The 22,485-nt window shown below is 32.9% G+C and overlaps 1 protein-coding gene across 1 annotated transcript in view; it reads right to left on the reverse strand.

Moving 5' to 3' along the window:
* The window catches only part of TUBGCP3 (tubulin gamma complex component 3), a 142,301-nt gene that overhangs the window by 85,153 nt on the left and 34,663 nt on the right, over positions 1–22,485 (reverse strand). The window contains exons 4-8 of the mRNA XM_074192056.1: positions 15,723–15,800; positions 14,088–14,305; positions 4,896–5,068; positions 3,154–3,272; positions 1,977–2,102 (exon numbers count right to left, since the gene is read on the reverse strand). Coding sequence (XP_074048157.1) covers positions 1,977–2,102; positions 3,154–3,272; positions 4,896–5,068; positions 14,088–14,305; positions 15,723–15,800 — 714 coding nt within the window. The remainder of the gene's footprint in view (positions 1–1,976; positions 2,103–3,153; positions 3,273–4,895; positions 5,069–14,087; positions 14,306–15,722; positions 15,801–22,485) is intronic.

Here is a 22,485-nt window from a genome sequence, read left to right on the forward strand (position 1 = left end):
TCAGGTTCTTTTTTTTTTTCTGTTTATTTATTTCCCTGATCTATGCTCTGTTTTCAGGTACTTCTCAAGCTTTTGAGTGTAACTGGATACCCCTGCAAGGACCTCAGTTCCAACATCTTATGAGAGGCTCTGACTATTCTCATGGTCTGTCTGTGCTCTGGTCTGTGGAAAATACAAAGCTCTCCCTTCTGCACTGGAGCTATGAGGAGGGTACTTGCTTTATGGCAATGGGGGTGCTCAAAACTGCAACCAGAGTCTGAATGTGAACAAAGTACAAGAGAACTGTCCCAGGGTAGTAGAGAGACCTCGACAGTCTCTCCCTACCCCATTAATTTCCATGGGCAGCTGCCAGGCTGCTCCCTGCTGGGTAGCTCCACAGACCTGCTTCTGTAGGCTGGGACTGTACTGAGGGCTAGGCTGGCCTGTGCTCCACGCTCACTCTGGCAGGTTTCCCATTGATCTTCTAAGTTGTACTAGGTGATCCCTGGGTTGGAAGGTCTGGATACCACTTCGCTGCCATGAGCACAGGTGCCCCTAGGAACAGCACCAGCTGTTCATAGAAGGCTGGAGGTTTGTTCACTCCAGGGAGGCATGATCCTGGCTGTTTGCCACCCGCTCCAACCCCAATAGAACAGAGCCTTCCCATGAATCTTCCAAGTTACTTTGGACTGGAGAATTGCCTTACTGGGTCTTCCTGTGGATTCCATCTCTTTAAAATTTAGTTAGAATCATAATTTTAAGGATTCGAGCCTCTGGGAAATCCTGCCTTCACACCATCATCTTGGTTCCACTCCTCCATCCAATACATTTTTCGAGGAAGTCTAATATGAAAAAACTTTTGTCTCAAAAGTTAATATCCTTTGTAAATTTAACAATACTAGTTTGACAATTAACCATCACATTACATTTAAAAAACAAAAATCCCTCCCTCTTACTATTTAAAATCATTCATCCTCACTTTTCCAATCAACCACTAATAGTCCTAAGGCAAAAACACTTTCAAAAAATCAGCTGAAAGACATTTCTGATCTAACTGATAATTAACCTTATAAGTTTTCAGACTTTAGAGAATGTGAGTATACTAATTTTTCTGATAAAGCTACCATTACTGACATAATACTTACTTTCAAGGAATGAAGAGCCTAGATTTAAAACTTGAGTATTTACTAATTATTGAACCCAAACAAGTAACATCTTTACGCTTCAACTTTTTCATATATAAAATGGAGACAATACTACTTGTTCTCTTGTAATAATCTCTTCTTTGGTCCTATCCTTTTCCACACCTCTTATTATACATTTACCTGTGTACAAAGTTCATTCTCTCCCCTTCCCACAACTAAATTATAAATTATCTGCAGACAGAGAAGTTGTCTATTTTCATCTTTTTAATCTTCTAGGTGACATAGTGGATAAAGTGCTGAGCCTAGAGTCAGAAAGATCTGAGTTCAAATATAGCCTTGGATCCTTACTAGCTGTGTGACCATGAGTAATTGACATAAACTCTACCTGAGTTTTCTCAGTTGCAAATAATAATAGCATCAGTCTCAAAGGAGTTTTGTGAGTATCAAATGCGATGATTTGTGTAAAGAGCTTTAGGATTTTGCCTGGCACATGACAGGTATTTAATGATGTGGCTGTGCTCCCTCCCATACCTACCACAGCTTGTTGACTTGAATTTCTTGAATTACAAACACATTTTTTAAAATATATGTATAAATCAAATGTTCACTTAAACTAAACTAGGACCAGGCTCATTTTTTATAAAAAAAAAATCCAAGATTCTGATATTTTTTTATAAGAAAAACCTAGATGTGAAACCCTAAATTTCATTTACCTATTATATCAAAAAGCTTTTTTTAAAGAAATACAGATTCTGATTAAATAAAGTCTTTTCCTTTTCATAGTGGGAATTCTAGGGTAGGACACATTTCTCAGAGTGAAAAAAAATTTATATTTGTAATAAACATACATACCTGACCTACAAGCCCAAATGCTCGGTCTAAACTCCTTTGGTCAGTGTATTTTCTAATTTTATTATGCAGCCATCCTAACTCAGCAAGTCTTATTGTTGTATCTCTCAAAGATCTAGTTAAGTTTGCCTAAAAAAAAAAAAATCAACACACCAGAAGTTAGCTATTAAAAATCTATAAAAACTAGAATTTTAAAAATTATATTTCTACTATATTAATACCAATATTTTTTAATGGCAGTCTAAAAGAGGAACAAATTGCCTCAACAGGAAAAAAAACTAAAATTGAATGCATCATCCTTGAAAATGTAAGTAAATGTATCAGTGGACCCAGGAACAAAGGATACATGGTTTAAAGACAGTTTAAAATAGCTCCTTAGGTCATCCTTAAAAGATTTCATACTCAAACAATATTAGAAAAGAACGTATACTATATATTTTTCCCTTCTTGTTTCTGTTCGATAAATATTTGTTAAAAAAAATTTCTCTGCAATTCTATAACTAGTGTGTAATCCTTTCTTTAATTATTCCCCTAAGAAGCTTGTAATCTGTACCCAAAGTATCCACTTACTTACAAACTCTTCATTGGCCCCAAGTCCATTTAGCTGATTTATGTTCCCAAATTGACATGATTGATAAACAAAAAAGGAAAGAATGAAATATTGAGCTGAATGTGATATCTCCTTTTCTTCTTTATTTATTAGAAATAAATAAATAAACCAATTCTATCTGTGCCTCAAATGTAATCTAAAATCAGTAGCAACGATATAAGAAACAATGCAAGTCAACTTATGGCATTAGTATTCAAAATTAAAAGGTAGAGTTGCACTAGAGAGAAAGTAAAATAGGAGACCAAGTACAAAAGACTACTTCAACTAGTCATTTCAGTCCAATTATCTGGAATGTCTCAAACTGTCACAAAAAAATAAAGCTAAGAAAATTTCTAACATCAAGTCTCCCAATACATAAGTAAATTTCTGAGATCAAGTCTCCCAATCCATTGCTTGAATTCCACATTTCAAGAAAGAGTAAGGGACTAATAAGGATACTATGAGCATGGGCATCATCACATCAATTACTTTTTCTCTAGTCCCCAAAACATATATGTATATATATATATATATATATATATATATCTCCAGGTATTTTTCCTTTTTCAATGCTGCAACATGTAACTATACCTTTCCTTCAACTTTATAGCAATTTTCAGAATTGTTCATTTTGATGTATTTGCCATCTATTCCCTGGAAGACGTATAAAATATCTCTCACAAGGGCTGCTTCAGTTATTTCTATAGCACCTAAAACAAAACAATGTTAAAGTATATTTAAAGCATTTCATTTTAAGAAAAAAATCAAAGTTTAAAATTTATCTGATAAGAAAGTAATACCTATATAATTTACAAACAAAAGAAAATGAGTTTAAATGAATAAAAAGAAACAGGGTTAACAAAAATGGGTCTTATGAGAAAGGTAAATATTAAAATTGAAGAAAGGGTTTCTCCAAAGAAAAAAATTAAGAATCTCTTCCTAAAGATTTCTTTCAACAGGGGGGAAAAAAAACAGAAAAAACATGTTTATTCTATCAATATAGTTTCTAATAAATGAAGGGACAGAGAAAGGAAGGAAGGAATTTAATAACCTTTTGGCCATCATTCCATAAATGACAAAATATTTGCAGCAGCATTTCTGTATTAGCCAGAAATTTGAGAAGAAAATATCAAGAGAAGAAAAGTTAAACTGTAATATAATTGAATGTTATTTCAGTATAAATAACAGCAAATATAAGAAAATCAGAAAAACAGGAGGATTTTAAAGAGAAGACTTGCAAACTAAAAGAAAATAAAAAAAGGAAAATTGTATCAATAATGATAACAATTATAAAAAGAAAATTAAAGGTAGTTGAACTCAAATTCAATACAATGACTTGGTCTTCAATTCTCTGGGAGTTAAAAGGTCCCACAAAGAGATGATAAACTATGCTTCCCTTCAAGGGAATTATAGTTGTAGAATATTATATGGGTATATTCACTCTACCTGAAAACAATTAATAACTTTTTCTTTATTGCAAAGGAGAAATCCATTGGTATAGATGGGAAATGAATATACTATAAAGACAAAACCATCAATAAAACTTTTTTTTAAAGCAATAACGCTCAAGTTTTAAAGATGTCAAATGCTAAGAATAATCTATGCTGGAGAAACAAGAATAGACTGTTGGTTAACTGTGAGCTATTCAACCATTCTGGAAAATAATTCACAATTATGTTAAGAAAAAAGATTAAACTGTTCATTAAGACAGATTCAAATATCAGACATAAAATTCTAAAGGGGTCCAAGACAGAAAGGCCCTATGAATACTACAATATATCTCAAACAGTAAACAACCTGAAAGAGGATTATTACAAACTTTGTGCCTTTTCTCTCAATGTCTCCCATTCTGGAATGCTATCCCCCCTTTACCTTTGCCTCCTGGTATCTTTTAAGACTCAATTCAAATTTCACCTTTGGCAAAAAACCTTTCAAAGTCTCCTCTTCCTCTCAACCCCTACTACTAATAACTTCCATGTGAAATTATCTCCTATTTACATTGAAAGTATATATAAACAGTTGTTTGCAAGTAGTCTTACCCAGTAGAATGCCTATCCTACTTGTAGTATCATTTTTAACCTTTCCCCAGGATTTAGAACAGTGACTAGGATATAATAAGTGCTAAAATAAATCCTTATTTGAATAAGGAAGAGAGGGATACAATGAAGTAAAGATCCAAAAAGGGAAGAAAAGAAGTGATATTATCATTATAGGGGAAAGGGAAAATCAAGGGACAGAATTGCTGCTTGAGAGAGATAGGAATGATTTGCACCATGATGTTTTAACAGTTTATTGAAGGTTTAAAATAATATGAGCAATATATCTTTACTCACCACTTGTATCTGCATCTCTTCTTAACCTAGTCACATTACGAGAAACAGTGTTTGGCAGGCCTTTTGAGGTAGCGGTTTGTAAAGAAGGCTGATTTGCAGTTAATGTCCATGCAAGACGTGGCCCCAGTTGCTGTCGAAAGCAATCTCCTACTCCTGTGGTTTGATAAGATTGTCTAAAAAGATGAAAATACATTTTATATTTACAACTAACCAATAAAAATACTGAGAAGATAAAATGCAGGGAAATTCTAAAACATAATTACAGTTTAACATAAGGAAATCAATTTAATTTCTAGATTAACACAATTATCTAGGATTCAAAGAAGATACAAAATCAGCTCTTCCAAACTAAGTCCAAACTTTCTTGTATTCTTCAAATTGAGGAACAAGGAGGACACTTAGCTTTGATGAGATTCCAGTCTAAGATCAAACTAGTCACCAGTACTGAGTACTAAATATAAGCTCCATGAGAGAACATGTCTTAATTATCTCAGTATTTTTCCAGCAACTAATATAGAATTTTGTCCATATTAAGTGCAAAATAAATCATTGCTGGAATAATACTGATTTTCAGCTCTATATTAAACTTGTAAGATTACCTCAAGCACAAAGAGTATATTTCATATTTACTTTAAAAAGAGAAATCTATTCTATACCTGTATGTGAAAATCACATAGTGGATGGATAGATATTTGTGACATTTTGCACCTTTGCAGTTTACTATAGCATTCATCACTACACTTATTTGTGTGTATTCATACAGAGAAAAAATTTTTAATAATTAAGAATATGATGAAGCTATTACTATCTCATACTTGTCCAGCACCTAGCACAGGGTTTGACACACAGTAAGCCCTTAATAAATGCTTACTGACACAATCTCAGTCATTTGTTTGAAAGGTTTAGAAGTTCTTTTTAATTTTAATTCTGAGCTTAATTTCCATACCCATGAACACAAAAAGAAGGCTGACCGAAACCATGTTTTCTTCATAATGCTTACTTTTAAAAATGTCTTTTAAATTCTACATATGATTTTCAAAATTGTCCTGCTTCTCTGTGTTTTCTAATTTTCTAATAGTATATGTTTTAATTGTTTTTGGCAACACCACCACTAACCCCTTATCACCCCACTCAATTAAGAATCAAGGGATAGCCAAGGAAAATGAATCACAAAGTGATCACATATTTCTGCACTATATACCCATCACTTTGCTTTAAAGGAGATGTATAACATGTTTCATCATACATCATCCTACAAAATGATTAGTCATTGCTTGGATCACTTCTAAAAAATATGAGTTGTTTAATTTTTTTTAACATGTTGCTGAGCTTGTATAAACTGTTCTGATTCTGGTCACTTCATTCTACATAAAATTTTTAATAGGATTCTTTGAAATTATCTCTCTCAACGTTTCTTATAATGCAATAAAATTCCATCAAATTCAAGTACCAAAAATTTGTTTGGCCATTACTCAACTATCAAAGAGGCAATCTAAGGTATAACCTCATAAATTCTAGGTTTTTGCTTTATTTTCTTCCTTTCTAATATCTTCAAGATAGATGAGCTTTTTTCTTTCAACTACTTCAATCCTGGTATCTTTTCCCTCATAACCTCTTCTCTACCCATCTTACTTATCTGTTGAGAGAGAAAGAGTGTGTGTGTGTGTGTGTGTGTGTGTGTGTGTGTGTGTGTACCCTCTGTTCCCAATGACTGCTCTCTTCCATATTTATACTCTTCTTCTCACATACCCCAATTATGGGAATTAGCAAGTTCTACTAAATTCTTCATTACTCTTCATGTACAAGTTGGGTTTTGCATATTTAAATATATCTCCTGATTTGTTTTCCATTTACTCTCCCCACCTTTTTTTTGGTTTTCAGAACAGACCCATTCCAACCTAAGTACCACTTTTACTTATTTAATTCCCACCATATTCATTAAAAACTATAAGGTTCAGAAGAGAAACTAGTTTCTTCTTATCTCTGAATTAGTAGCACTACATCAGTATAAAGTTCCTTCTTCTACAATTCAAAAAATTTACATTTCTAGGTTTCTCTGGATTTCTATTTGCATTTCAACATATCTATTCAATATGCCTGAAAATCCTCTATTTCATTTAAGATTCATTTTTCCCCAGGTTTTTTTTTTCTGGTTTTATTCAGGTATACAGAATAACATTATCTAACAGTAAGGCTGAATCTTTAGTCTTACAAAACACAAAACCTTGGATTTCTCCCATCATTCTTGTCTTTTACTATACATTCACGTAATGTTAAATGGAAATTTGAAAAAAAATAATAAAAAGAGGTTGACTACATATTTAAACTGCATAATCTCACCTGAACTGATACTCCGACAAAGTTAGTCCTTGCTTCCAATCACATGACCCTCCCACTGGCCAGAACAGTTATTCCAAATCTTTCCATCCCCAGAAGTCTCCCCATACTATCCCACTCTCAGCTGAAAACTACATCTCACTGAAAAGAAGACATTTACTGAAAAAGTCCCATCCTATCTATTTGTGAATAAACCTGACTGTTCTTAGAAGGTTACATGTACCATCTTCCCATATAGATATGTATTCTTATCCTTTCCCACTCATATCATTGACATCTTCCTTACTCTCCTTCACCTTCATGAAGAGTTGTGTCACCCATCTCCTTACCAAACCAAATGATCTATTTGCTTTCAATCCTATTTCATCCCCTCTTCTCCAGCAGATTACCTATTTCCTCTGCTATTCCCTTTCTCACTAATCATAGATCTCTCCCTTGTTTCTTCCCTAATACCTACTAATATAGCCTTATCTCTCCTTTTCCAGAAAACAACCCTAATTCAATCATCCCAACTAATTATAATCCTATTATCCTTTACCTGCCCTATTCTTCTCAATAGAGGCATCTGCAAGTACTTCTACTTCTCAAAGGCTATTCTAAATCCTTTGAAGTCTGGCCTCTGATTATTTTATTCAACTAAAATTGCTCTTTCTAAAGTTACTAACATGACTTAATTGACAATTCTAAAATACTGTTCTCCTTCCTTATCTTTCTCAATCTCTCTGCAACTTTGACAAATGAGATCCCTTCCTTTTCCTCACTTCTCTAGGATACTCTCACTTCTCTAGGGTTTCATGACAGCTCTCTTCTAAACACACTTCTACCTAGATATTATATTATTTGGTAATACATCAGCTCTCAAGAGTTCAATTTTCCACTGTATCTTAATATACAACAAATTATGGAATTCTGGTTTCTAATCTACTTTGTCATTCACTTCAGTTACATAGGTTTATTCATTCTATTCACATTCACAGTTATGATTACTGCATATTAGCTTTCTCCCTATTTTCTTCTGATTATCTCTCTCTCTCTCTCTCTCTCTCTCTCCCTCCCTCCCTCCCTCCCTCCCTCTCTCCCTCCCTCATCCTTCTATTTCCTTTTTGGGTAAGAGATTTCCGTGTTTGTGTTTGTGTGTGTGTGTGTGTGTTTGAATGTGTATATATGTTCATAAGTGTGTACGTTCTTCCCTCTTTGAACCAATCCTAACCACAGTAAGATTCAAACAGTGTCTATCTCCCCCCACACCATTTTCTCCTGTACTGTAAAAGTTCATCCTTTTGCAAGTCTTTTATATGAGATAATTTTCTTCATTTTTCTTCTTCTTTCTCCCTTCTTTCATTGTATCCCTCTTTCTTATTCCTTAGTTTTTTGGGAAGAGGGGGAAGGGAAATCATTCCATCATAGTCAACTCACATTCATGCCCTCTGTGTGTGTGTGTGTGTGTGTGTGTGTGTGTGTGTATTCTAATTGCCCTAATAATGATAAAACTCTTAAAAGTTACATATATCATCTTTCCAAAAAGGAATGTAAACATTTTTAACTTTTGAGTCCTATATGATTATTCTTTTATGTTCACATTGTTATGTTTCTCTTTAAGCTTCTGTTTAAATGTCAAATTTTCTATTCAGTTTTGGTCTTTTAATCAGTAATGTTTAAAAGTCTTCAATTTCATTAAATACCCTTATTTCCCCAGAAGGATTATAAGACTAAGCTTTTACTAGGCAAAATTCTTTGACTTCTAGCTCCTTTAACTTCTAGAATATCATATTTGAAGCCCTCTGTTCCCAATAATGCTAGCTGCTAAATTTTGTGATTCTGACTGTGACATTTGAATGGCTTCTTTCAGGCAAGTTGAAATAATGTCTTGTTGAGCTGGGAGTTAAGGAATTTGACTGCAATACCCCTGGGAATTTTCATTTAGGAATCTCCGTAAAGAGTGATCAGTGAACTCTTTCCAATTTCTATTTTACCCTCAGGATATAAGATATCAGTCTAAGATTGATAATTTCCTGAAATAAAATGTCTAACAGGGTAAAACCATTAAGAACATAAAAAGGACTACACTAGGAGAAGGTTAGGCATTACCAATGAATAATATCAGACAAAGATGCACAAAGATCTATTATAGAAGAACTTATGAAAACTGAGTAAATTCAACTCTCAATCGGTTTGGTCCAGAAAGGGAAATAACATACATTCCCAATTGGGTTTAAAAATCTATCCTCCACTACAGGAAAGTACAGGGGAAAGTGAAAGAAAGAGGAAGGAAGGACTAATAAAAGTAAGGGGGAAGGTAAAAGCAAAAGTTAAAGCTAAAAACTTAAAAGAAGAATCAAAGGGAAAAGGAGCAAAACACTGGAGAGGAGGAATAAGAAGAAAAGAAAGGGAAAAGTATAAAGTATAAATAAAGATGGCATGGACGAAAATACAGAATTGGTAATCTTAACTGTAAATATGAATGGGATGAACCCTCCCAGAAAACAGAAGTAGACAGTAGAATGGGTTCAAAACCATAATACTAGAATATGTTGTTTACAAGAAACACATTTGAGGCAGAGAGATACAGGGTAAAGGTAAAAGGCTGGAGCAAAAGCTATTATGCCTCAGTAGAAGAAAAAAAATCAGGGATAGAGATCCTGATCTCAGACAAAGCAAAAGCAAAAAGAGATCTCATTAAAATAAATAGATAAGGAAGGAAACTACATCTTTGGGGGGGGGGGGGGGCAAGGCAATGGGTTTAAGTGGCTTGCCCAAGTCCACACAGCTCGGTAATTATTAAGTGTCTGAGGTCAGATTTGAACTCAGATACTCCTGAATCCAGGGCCAGTGCTCTATCCACTGTACCACCTACCTGCCCCAAAATTACATCTTCTTAAAAGGCACCATAGGCAAGGCAAGATGGCAGAATGAAGGCAGGAAATTCCAGAAGTTCTCCCCCAGATCATTCCAAATGCCATTAAATTATGACTAAATTCTAGAGTGGCAGAACCCACAGAAAAACTGAGAGTAACAATTTTCCAATCCAAGATAATTTGAAAGATCTGTAGGCAAGAGTCTGTTTCACCAGGGTTAGAAAGGATTATAGCAGAGCTCAGGCAGCACCAGCCACAGGAGCAAACCAGCTCCAGTCATCCAGGAACAGCACCTGGGTCTTGGGGGAGCCTGAGTTTCTGGCAGTGAGGGCAGTTTCCAGACCTCTCAGCCCAGGGATTGCCAAGAACTCAGAAGGTCAGTGGGAAAATTCTGCCACACTACAGTGAGGCGCAGAACACAGGCCAGCACAGGACTCAGTGCAGCCCCAACCCAGAAATCAGAAACAGGTCTATGAGGTCACCCACTGGCTGATTCCACAGTACTCAGCCCATAGATTGTGAGTCGGGGAGACTGCAGAAGTCCCCCTGCTCTCCCTAGGGCAGGACTCTGTTGCTTTGCCCATATTCAGATCCAGGTCATAGTCTGAGCCCCCATGCTGCCATAGCAAAGCAGGGACCCTCCTCACAGCTCCAGGGCATGTGCTTGTGGTCATCCACAGACCAGAGCACAAAAATGAGAGCAGTCAGAGTTTCTCATAAAATCTTGAAGGAATTGAGGTTCTTAACAAAATTGTTAATAAAATCAAGTCATAAGGGGCGGTTAGGTGATGCAGTGGACAGAGCACTGGCCTTGGAGTCAGGAGTACCTGGGTTCAAATCCAACCTCAGACACTGAATAATTACCTAGCTGTGTGGCCTTGGGCAAGCCACTTAACCCCACTGCCTTGAAAAATCTAAAAAAAAACAAATAAATAAAAAATAAAACAAAATAAAATAAAGTCATAGACTGGGAAATAAGCATACAACAGAAGAAAAAGAATCTAACCACAGACAATTACTTTGGTCCCATGGAGGATCAAAGTACACTTTTCAGAAGATGACAAAGTCCAAGCTTCTATATCCAAAACCTCCAAGAAAACTATGATTTGGTCCTCAGGCTATGGAAGAGTTCAAAAAAGATTTTGAAAAGCAAGTAAGGGAAGTAGAGGAAAAATTGGGAAGAGAAATGAGAGCAATGCAGGAAAATCATGAAAACCAAGTCAGCAACTTGAAGAAGAAAAATACAAAAAAATACTGAAGAAAATAACATCTTAAAAACAAGTTTGAATCGAATGGAAAAAGCAGTCCAAAAGGCCAATGAGGAGAAGAATGCCTTTAAAAGCAGAAAGTGGATAAAATCTTAGAAAATTTAGATATTCTAGAACTCTGATAAAAACTGAACGAGAATAGAAAAGAATATACCTTTTTTCTCTGCATAAAATGGGATCTAAACCAAAACTGACCATGTATCAAGGCATAAAACTACACAATCAAATTCAGAAAGGCAGAAATAATAAATGCATGCTTTTCAGATCCTGATATAATAAAAGCTATACATAATAAAGGGCCATGGAAAGATAAACCAAAAACTAATTGGAAACTAAATAACCTAATTTTAAAGAATGAGTGGATCAAACAACAAAACATAGAAAAACTCAACCATTTCATCCAAGAAAATAACAACAATGAGACTTCACACCAAACTTTACAGAATGCAACCAAAGCAGTTTTTGGGGAAAATTTCATATTTTTAAATACTTATATGAATAAAACAGAGAAACAGGAGATCAATGATTGGGCATGCAACTAAAAAAGCTAGAAAAAGTAAAAATTAAAAATAATCAATTAAATATCAAATTAGAAATTCTGAAAATCAAGGGAGAGATCAATAAAATTGAAAGCAAGAGGGGGCAGCTGGGTGGCGCAGTGGATAAAGCACCGGCCCTGGAGTCAGGAGTACCTGGGTTCAAATCCGGTCTCAGACACTTATTAATTACCTAGCTGTGTGGCCTTGGGCAAGCCACTTAACCCTGTTTGCCTTGCAAAAAAAAAAAACTGAAAAAAACTTGAAAGCAAAAAAACCATTGATCTAATAAACAAAACTAAGAGTTGGTTTTATGAAAAAAAAAACAATAAAATAGATAAAGCTTTGCTTAATCTGATTTGAATACCAACTTACCAGTACCATAAATGAAAGGGGTGAACTCACAACCAATGAGGAGGAAATTAAATAGATAATTAAATAGATAATCCAGAGCTATTTTGCCAATAAATTTGACTACCTGAATGAAATGAATGTTTACAAAATACAAACTGCCCAGATTCACAGAAGAAATAAAATACTTAAATAATCCCATTTCAGAAAAAAGAAATTGGAGAAACCATCAATAAATTCCCTAAGAAAAAGTCTCCAGGTTCAGATGGATTTACAAGTGAATTCTATTAAACATTTAAAGAACAAATAATTCCAATTTCATATAAACTATTTTAAAAAATAAGATGAGTTGTCAAATTCCTCTTCTAACCCAATGTTTTTCTGATTCCTAAGCCAGGAAGAAACAAAACAAAGAAAATTTCCCTAATGAACATTGATGCAAAAATCTTACATAAAATTTCAGCAGAGATTACAAGTTGTCACTAAATAATACCATATCTATAATATAGTAGGCCCTTAATAAATGTTTATTGATTAACTTTAAAAAGAAAAAAGAGAACAGTCTGTAGCTGCATGTGAAAATATCAATAGATAAAAAAAGTTACTAAATATGTTTATGTTCTATATTATATCATATCATATTTTTATTCTCTAATTTTTTTGGTTAAATATGAGATCTGTTAAGCAGAATGGTTTACTTATGTTTAATTGTCATGGAATTTCATACCAAAATCAATATGTGGTCAAAGTGTTGCAGATATTATGTTACAGACTTTTATCCTTCAGAAATGGGCAGATCTAGAGACACTACATATACAATTTGCCAAAAATACTACACTATTTGGTACCTAAATTCCTAAGTTGCATTTATTTTCTACACAAGATAAAAAAAAAAAGTCAGACACTGACCTCATAAAAATTACAATTTAGTAAAATTACCAAAATGTTTCTGTTCACATTCCAAAATATCACTCCAAAATCTTAAATGATATCCTGTTATAATGTTGTATATTATTAAACAGAAAGACAAACCCAGAAAATATATGAAAACAATTACAAAACTTTTATATGGATAATAACAAATCTAAACAATTAGAAAAATAGTAATTGCTCATGTAGATAGGTCAAGTTAATATAATAAAAATGAAATGTTATTCATGTCCACAAAAGGACCTAATGGAGTCTAAATAGAGAACAAAGCATACATTTCTTAACTTTGTTTTTCTTGAGTTTGACTGTTTTGTAACATAGCAAATATTTATTGCATGATATCACTTATGCAATTTATATCACAATTTCTTGTCTTCACAATAGGTACAGGTAGGTGAAAGGGAGATAATTCAGAATTCAAAAAAAATTTAAATAAATACTAAGATGAATAATAAATTTCAAAATAAGTTAAAAAAATAATTAAATATGGGGGGATACCTTGCTTAATATACACAAAGAATAGTACTTAACCCTAAGGCTCAATATCATATTTAAAAAGAACAAGAAAACAAAATTTTTCTCTAAAACCACTAATTTTGAGGAAAAACATGATTTTATTTTCTCTGTAATTCTAATTTTGAGGAAAAACATGATTTTATTTTCTCTGTAATTTACTGCATAGTAACTAGCATTATTTAGTAACATCTATTTTTAAATTGGATTCTTGAATGATATATATTTTTATTAGGAAATAAATGAACATTTTGAAAATTTGAAAACAGTACAAACTTCTACTTAATAAATCCAATGATCTAAAAGTAATTTAACATAAGAGGACAGTTGCCTAAAAGACAAGTAGCCTAAAAAGATTTTTTAGTACACCACCAGATAACCAAAGTTTAAGTTTAAATTTACCCTGGAAGGAGAGACTGTGGTGTTGGTGTTGGACCATTCAGGGCATACATGCTTATGCTGCTGATTCCACTACTTCCCATACTGCCAGAACTTTGTGCAGGCTGGGTGTTCCGATCTTGATAATTCAGTGGGAGGCTCTGAGGTCTAGCATAATAGTAAGGAGTTGAATGGGCATCTCTTGGTAAAGCTTGAGCAAATAATGTAGCATAACTAGAAACCTTAAAAAAAAAATTCTAATTAAGAACACAATAATATGTAATTAACTTTTTCTTCAAAATATTTTCTAGGAAAATTCAGATTCCTATTTCCTTTCTATTTGTGCACCTGAATGTTTAACTTGCTAATAAATAATTCAAATTCAAGTAAGCTATACAAAAACTAGTAAAATTTTAATAAGATATTTGAATTCTGTATTTATTGACATCAAATAGTTGAATTCATGTTAGAAAAAGAATTCAAGTAATCATAAAACTCAAAACATAATCTTTTTTCAATATGATCTAGGAAAATTTGCATGCTACAAAATAACAAAATCCCAAATTCTTGCATTTGAATATTCTAATAGCTTCTATATAGAAGAGGTCAGCCAAAGACTTCATTCAGGGAAGAGACTTCATTCAGGGAAGAGACTTCAAAATTGTAGCCAAAGTCACATATCTACAAATATCACGAATATAATAGAGATTATGATCACAATGCAAGGCTGAGTTACCAGAATTCTAAAGTGGCTTAAGTGTAGAGTAAGAGAAAGAACTGGACTAAGAATCAGGAAACAAAGGTCATATATAGTTCTGGCTCTGGAAAAGTCAATTAATTTCCCTGAACTTCCAACTTCTTCATCTAAATAAAAGACAGATAATTGATTATATGTCTTCCAAGATACTTCTAACTCTAAAACTCTGTGATTTAAGATTAATTTGTGCTACAAATTCTCAAAGTATAGCATTCAATTCAAATTCATTAAAAAAAAAAGCATTTCATTAATGGTTTAATGGTCTCACAGTGAAACAAGTATACATTTACCCAGGAAATTCCATTTTCCCTAACATAAATAGGAGTAGGAAGAGAAGGGTTATTTGTATCATTTTTGAAGAATAAAATTTAAATAAGAACTGATCACATGTGGTGCACTAAAGGTTACAATGTATTTGATATACACTATTTCCTTTACTCCCGAAAACAATGATGCTATTATTATCCTCATTTTACAAATAAGGAAGCTGAAAGAGATCAAGTGCCTAGCTAGAGTCACAAAGCAAGAATTAAAACATAAATCTTCATTTCTCTTAAGTCCAGCATATTATCACCTTTAGTTATGTGTCAAATTATAAAGGTAGCTTTGATTTTATTAAACTGAAAATTTATAAATTTTCCATAAATTGACAAGATTTTCTCCTTTTCTCATATACTGTTATCATCACTTGTTTACTCCACTTTTATCACCACCTGTTTACTCCACTTTAAATCTAGCATGATAATCTTCCTATCATTACCAAATTATAAATATATATGTACATACATATATAAGTATACAGAGATATGTAGATACATACACACATACACACACACACATATAAATTAAAAATTGCTCTTCTAAAAGACACCAAGAATCTAGGCTAAAATAAAAACATTTACCTTATTTGGTTGCTTTCGAGGATCTTCACTGAGACTAAGCAGGAGGTAGAGTATTGACCATTTATTTTTCAAAACTCCCTGTTGGAAAAAATAATTAAAACCAATACTTTTTAAAATATAACTTAAAGAATTTCCTCACTTTTATTTTCCTGTACGTACAAACAATTAGTTTCAAAAAAATGTTAATAAAATCTCACAAAGGCACTGTTCTAAAATATTTCAAGTTTTTATTTCCCAGAAATAAGAGTTATCAACATACTGGAGATAATGCTCTTTAGAGATCAGTACTATTTATATACTAATAACATTTTCTTTCAAAATCATTTTTAATGATCATCAAACCTTTGAAATAATTTTTATTGATCACCAAATCCTTAAAAAAAGAACATTTCCTCTATATCTGGCAACTTATTTTTTTAAAACAAAATCAACTTTCTACTTTACTGGCTATATAGAAGGCAAAATGATTTCTAATATCTGAACACCATTTTCCTCCCTTTCTATTTCCTTTTTAGAGCACATAAATTAATAAATCAAAATTTTTAATGTTAGAAACACTGTTCCCATACTAGATCTATCTTGCAAAATTGAGATGAGTCCAAACATCTCAATTTTAGTTATGAAGAAGTAGTAAAGCATTATGCTATAAAAAGAGCACTAAATTTGGCATCAGAGGCCTTTGACTCCAATCTAACACAATGACTCCTTTTTTTATCTTAATTTTATTTAAAACACTCAAAAAGGAGGTATTTTATTCATACAAAAAGTTACAAAGAAAGTCCTATGTGACCATGAAACTCTAACATATAATCTCTATCATACCTTTCCACATTACTTTCAAAACTGTCCTGTGTAGTTACACTTCCTTCTAAACTTCCTTTTGTACTTTCTTCTGTGCATTTAATAAAAGTTACAGTGCAATCACTTACTAAATCTCTCTTCAAACTATTCCTTTCCCCTCTTTTTTTATTCTAGATTAATTATGGAAGGCAAGGCCACTCACTACCAAATCACTAAGAAAATATCTGTAAAGCACAGTGCTTTATGCAGGCAGGCCCCACTATAAAAATAAAGCTTATATCTTTTCCCTTTCCCCATCTCTACTACCTGAATGACTCAGCAAGATATTTTACCTTCTGGTTCTAATGTGTCATATATATAAAAATATGTGTGAAATATGAAATGAACTCTCTCTTCCAGCTATAAATCTTTAATCTATAATCCTATACAATATAAATTCAATCTCAAGCAAAAAGACTTCTAAAACTTTAGAAAAATTCTAAAAATTTTTTAAAAATTATCAGTAGGGGGAAAGCTAGGTGGCACAGTGAATAGAGCGCAGGCCCTGGAGTCAGGAGTACCTGAGTTCAAATGCAACCTCAGACACTTAATAATTACCTAGCTGTGCAATCTTGGACAAATCACGTAACCCCATTGCCTTGCAAAGAAACTAAAAAAAAAATACACACACACACACACACATATATCTCAGTAGAAAGAAACCATCTCAAGAAAGTAAAAAAATTAAACTGATTTACAAAGATAATAATTACCAGTCTTAAATGTTTTTAACTTAGATTTATATTCTTTTTCATGAGGAGTTCCAAACATTCTACTATAATCATAGGGCTTTGTCATTTGGATCCATAAAAATGAAAGGGGGGGAAAGGGAACAAGTATTTTCTATGACATCTACTAGGTTCCACACACTGCACTAAACGCTAATGTAAATACTATTTCATTTAATTCTAACAACAACCTTGCAACAGCCTAGGTGCTATTATTAACCTCCTGTGACAGTTAAGGAAATTGGGACAGACAGTAGTGTCCAGGGACACAAAGCTAGGAAGTGTATGAGGCAAAATTTGAATTTGATCCCAGATCTTGATACCTCCAGGCCTAACAACCTCTGTGTCATCAGCTGCTTCAAACAGCAAACAAGAATGAAAACTTACAAAAAAAGTTAAAATATTTATATTATAAAGAATTCCTTAAGTTACAAAAAATTGCTTCCCTTCGAAACTGAACTTTCTTCATGCATTCAACACATGGAACAATCTACAAAACATTTAATTTATAAACAAATCTTCAGGATCTCAGTTCCTGTTCTTGAAATATTTACATTAGCTGTAAATATTTATGGTAGAGGTTTTTTATGGGGGTTTTTTTAGGTTTTTGCAAGGCAAACGGGGTTACGTGGCTTGCCCAAGGCCACAAAGCTAGGTAATTATTAAGTGTCTGAGACCGGATTTGAACCCAGGTACTCCTGACTCCAGGGCCGGTGCTTTATCCACTACGCCACCTAACCGCCCCTATGGCAGAGTTTTTATATATATATCAAAAACCTAAAAATAAAGAAGATGCCTATCCATTAGGAAATACCTGTATAAGAGCATAATAGAATATTACTATAGTATAATAAAAAATGAATATGTTGAATATAGAGAAGCATAAGAAAACTTACATGAAATGAGGCAATATTAAGCAAGCAGAGTCAAAAAGATAAAATATCCAACATCAACAATATAAAGGTAAAGAGCAAAACAGGCAAATCTATGAAAATTAAAAAACAAAATTTGGTCCCTTCCTTAAATGCAAAACTGGTGGACTTACAGATATGGAACACTGCAGATTAACAAAGTTTTCAATTATGCTAGCTTTACTGACCTGTTTTTCATATTTTTTGTTTTTTTGTTAGAAGGGACGGTTCATTGGAAGAGGAAAGGCAATGGGCATATTGGAAAATGCAGCTGATGTAAAAATAAAGCATATCTAGAAATATTTATTTTTAAAAATACCCTGGGGAATTCTATAAAACTCTATACAAAATCCTATATCCCAACAACAAATATTTAAAGGAAGAGGTAAATCTAATTTTATCTGCTTTTTCTAACATCATGAGCTATTGAATTCTCTTGCATTGCCCCGCAAAGGAGTGCAGGTTCATTTTGTTTTCTGAGATTTGAATTTGTATCTTTGAGAATCATTATAATTTTTGTAAATAAAATTAAAAATGTACTAAGAAGAATGTATTAAGGAATCACAAAACCACAGAATTTGAGAGTTATGTGTTCTCTCAGACCTCAGACACAAAAGGAATACCTACTAGAACAAGTGCTCATTCAGATTCCTTTTGAACAGAGGAATCACCAATTCTCAAAGCAACTCATTCCACTTTTGTATCACTAATTGTTAGAAAGTTTGTTCATATCATCAAAACTATTCCAAATCCTCTCTTTCTTTCTTTCAGCAGGATACTTGGCTTCATATTTTACAGAGAAAAGAGAGCTATACCTTATGTTCCCCTGTAATCCCTTATTCTGTATCTCAGAACCCTATCACCTCATCCCCTCCCTTCTCTGATAAGAGACAGTCCCACTCCCGATGGTCAATGTTTAGACTGCTGCCCTTGATCCCGTTCCCTCTCATCTTCTCTGACAGACTGCCCAAGAATCATATCTCTCTTTTAACCTATACACCAGTTTATTCCTTACTGTCTACACACACATACCTGAGACTCCTCCATTCTGGAAAAACCTGTCTTAATCAGACCATTAGCAGTCAGTGTATGCTGCTTAACAAATATTCAATAAATGTTTGAGTGACTACTATTACTTCAAGCAATAATCCTGTAAGTCTCCTCTCTTTTGAGGCCAGACTCTGAAAAGCTATCCTCAGTATCTCCCTTTCTCAGTCAAATGGGTGAAATAACATGCAAAAATGTTACATACAAGATAAACTAGAAATAATCATCTGAGGTAAGGTACTGTAATTAAGAGAGATCAGAAAGGTTTCTTGTTGAAGACTGTATTTTGGATGGGACTTGAAGGTAAGCAATGAACTCAGGAAGCAGATATGAAGAAGAGAACTGCCAGCATGGAAACAGCCAGCAAAAATGGCCAGTCTGAGGATGGTGTATTATATGTGAAGAACAGCAAAAAAAAAAAAAACCCATGTGATATCACAGAGCATGTGAGGATAAGCAAATTGTAAGATGACTAGAAAGGTACCTGGGGGCTCCATTTCTCTGTGTCAAGCTTATTTATAAATGTACTTAATGTATTTTGAATGTAAACTCCTTAAACATAAACTCTTGTTCTTTGTATTTATATTGTGAGAGCTTAACAAAATATCTGGCACATAGTAGGTTCTTATTTTTTATTGATTATTTTATTGACTATTATTGACTATTTTATTGACTATTTATTGACTCATTTATCTTCCTCTTCAAGTCTCTCCCTTTTTTCAATCCATCTGTTTTATGCAGTTGCCAGAAGTGATATTCCTGTTCAAGGAATAAGCTCCATTGGTACTCTATTACCTCTAGAATCAAATATAAATTACTTTTTGGTATTTAGAGCCCTTTGCAGCCTGACCCCAACTTACCTTTCCAGTTTAATTTCTCTTTAGCATATTCTACAGTCAGATCAAACTGACCTTTTTGTAGTTTATCATAACACATTTTTTCAATCTTTGCACATGCTGACTTCCATACTTGGATTCCCTTCTTTGCTTATATCTACTTAAAATCCTAGTTTTCTTCAATGTAAGTTACTTACATAAGACCTATCCTGATCCCTTCCTAGCTCTTCATCCCTCCATCAAGAAATAATATATGCACATGTATAATCACTGTCATGGGGATAGGGGAAGAAAGGGAGGGAAGTAGAAAAATGGGAAAATCAAAATCTTACAGAAAACGAATGATGAAAATTACCTTTAGATGTAATTGGAAAAAAAATTAAATTTAAATTTAAAAATTACTCTATATCTGTTTTGTATATATTTACACATACATATGTGTACAGGTTGTGTCCCAATAAAAAGTGAGTTTCTTCAGAATAGTTTCACTTTTGTCCAACAGCTGTCTGGAGCATAAGTACGTAACAAATGTTGTGTTGATTAAATAAAATTTAAAGATATCAAAATTCATATTTTCACAAATTATAAATTTGGAAATAGTTTTTCATTTAAGAAAATCTTCACTAGCATTCTTTGAATAGCAACTCCCCATTATGATCACAAATCCTTTTGTTTATACAACTACTGAATAAAGTTACATATATATATGTGTGTATATATATATATATATATATATATATATATATATAAAACATTATTTCCAAATATAAAACTGTGATATGTACTCCCTCATCAAACTGATGGAGTAAAATCAAAGCTGCCTCTTACATTTACTTTAATCTGTACTAAATGAAGATGTAGTTACATATTTGGCATCAATTGAAGTTAATATGCTAATATTTAGAAAATTAAGTGTATTTTCTTTTAAGCAAAAGTAGCTTTAAAATTTCCAAATGTAAAAAAATCAACAAAATTTATAATGGAATAGTAGCAAATTTCTTCTCAATTTGAGGTCTCTAGGATTTATAGAATTAAAAATCTATAGTACCTACATGGCCAGGAAAAATTATTTAAAAAGGAACATTGATTCACATATTATGCAAATATATGAATTATATGTGAAACCAAAAGGGATTCAAAGCCAGCTGTTCTGAAAACTTACAAAAATGGTAAGATCTGGGATGCCTAGTGTCCTCTAGGTGGTACTACAGCATTGGGACTGAATGGCATATAAATGACAAAGTTAAGGTATATTATTGCTTTTTCTTTTCTTTCCCCTCCCTTTCAATTTCCTTAATAGTTGCCCATACTAAACAACTAACCCCCACACCTCAGCATCTGTTATCTAGTCCAGCACAATATGGTGACAATCAGGCATAAGACAGATCTATACTAAATAAGAGATTGATGTCACATTATTACCTTTCAGAAGGGCCCTGACATTAGACAAATGTTAAGAAATTTGGGAGAGGGTACCAGTGAGAGGAGATAAAATAGCTAAGCTCTGATATGTAGATATTATTTCCAAGTTAATCAAATGATTAGAGATCAAAAGTTTATAAAAACCAAAAAAATAAAATTTTTGAATATTTAAGCTAAGTAATTTAAGTAATTGTATTATTTCAACAATAATGTATTTATCATATTGCAATCCTAAATTCTAAGAAAATGCAAAATTTAATAAACAGAAGTTATATATGTTCTGCTTTACCATATTCCAGAATTTTCTACTGAATTATATGGATATACTTAACAAATTAAATGCACATTAAAAAAATGAAAATTAAAGCCATGCTTAACATTCTCACCAAATTCCTTGTTCTTGAAAAGCCACAGTTTCACAAAATTACAAAGTGATTTCAGATATGAGTTAAATTCATAAGACTAGGCCACATTGGCACATGTACTTATCCAGGTTACATGTAAACCTCAATTAAAAAACAATAGGAATTTCGTTCATCATTACATTTATTCAAATGGTATGAACCTAAGAAATACTTCAATTTCATATACTTTGAATTAACAAATCATATCTTTATTTCGTGTTCAACTTAAAAAGATGAAATCCTGGCTGCCTCCAATAAGTTATTGTGTTTTATTTTATTTTGTTTTATCTTGGGAGTTGGGAGGGGTGGAAATTTGTGGGTTCAGAAGTAAAAGAAAGAATTGGTAAGAAGGAAGCACCTTCATTCAAACACTTTATGATTTCCAGGCAGGGCTGCCCAGTCTGCCTGCCCAGTGAAACACAGTTCAAAAAGAACTTCACTCATATTGCATCAATTTGAACACAACCCATTTCAGGATAAGGAATATGGTTCCTGATTTTTAAATGATTAGAAATTTTACCAGAGATTAATTTGGCTAATAAGTATCTTCTTTTGAAAATTCAAATACTATACAA

This window comes from Macrotis lagotis, chromosome 6 (genome assembly GCF_037893015.1).
Source record: "Macrotis lagotis isolate mMagLag1 chromosome 6, bilby.v1.9.chrom.fasta, whole genome shotgun sequence".
Taxonomy (NCBI): Eukaryota; Metazoa; Chordata; class Mammalia; order Peramelemorphia; family Peramelidae; genus Macrotis; species Macrotis lagotis.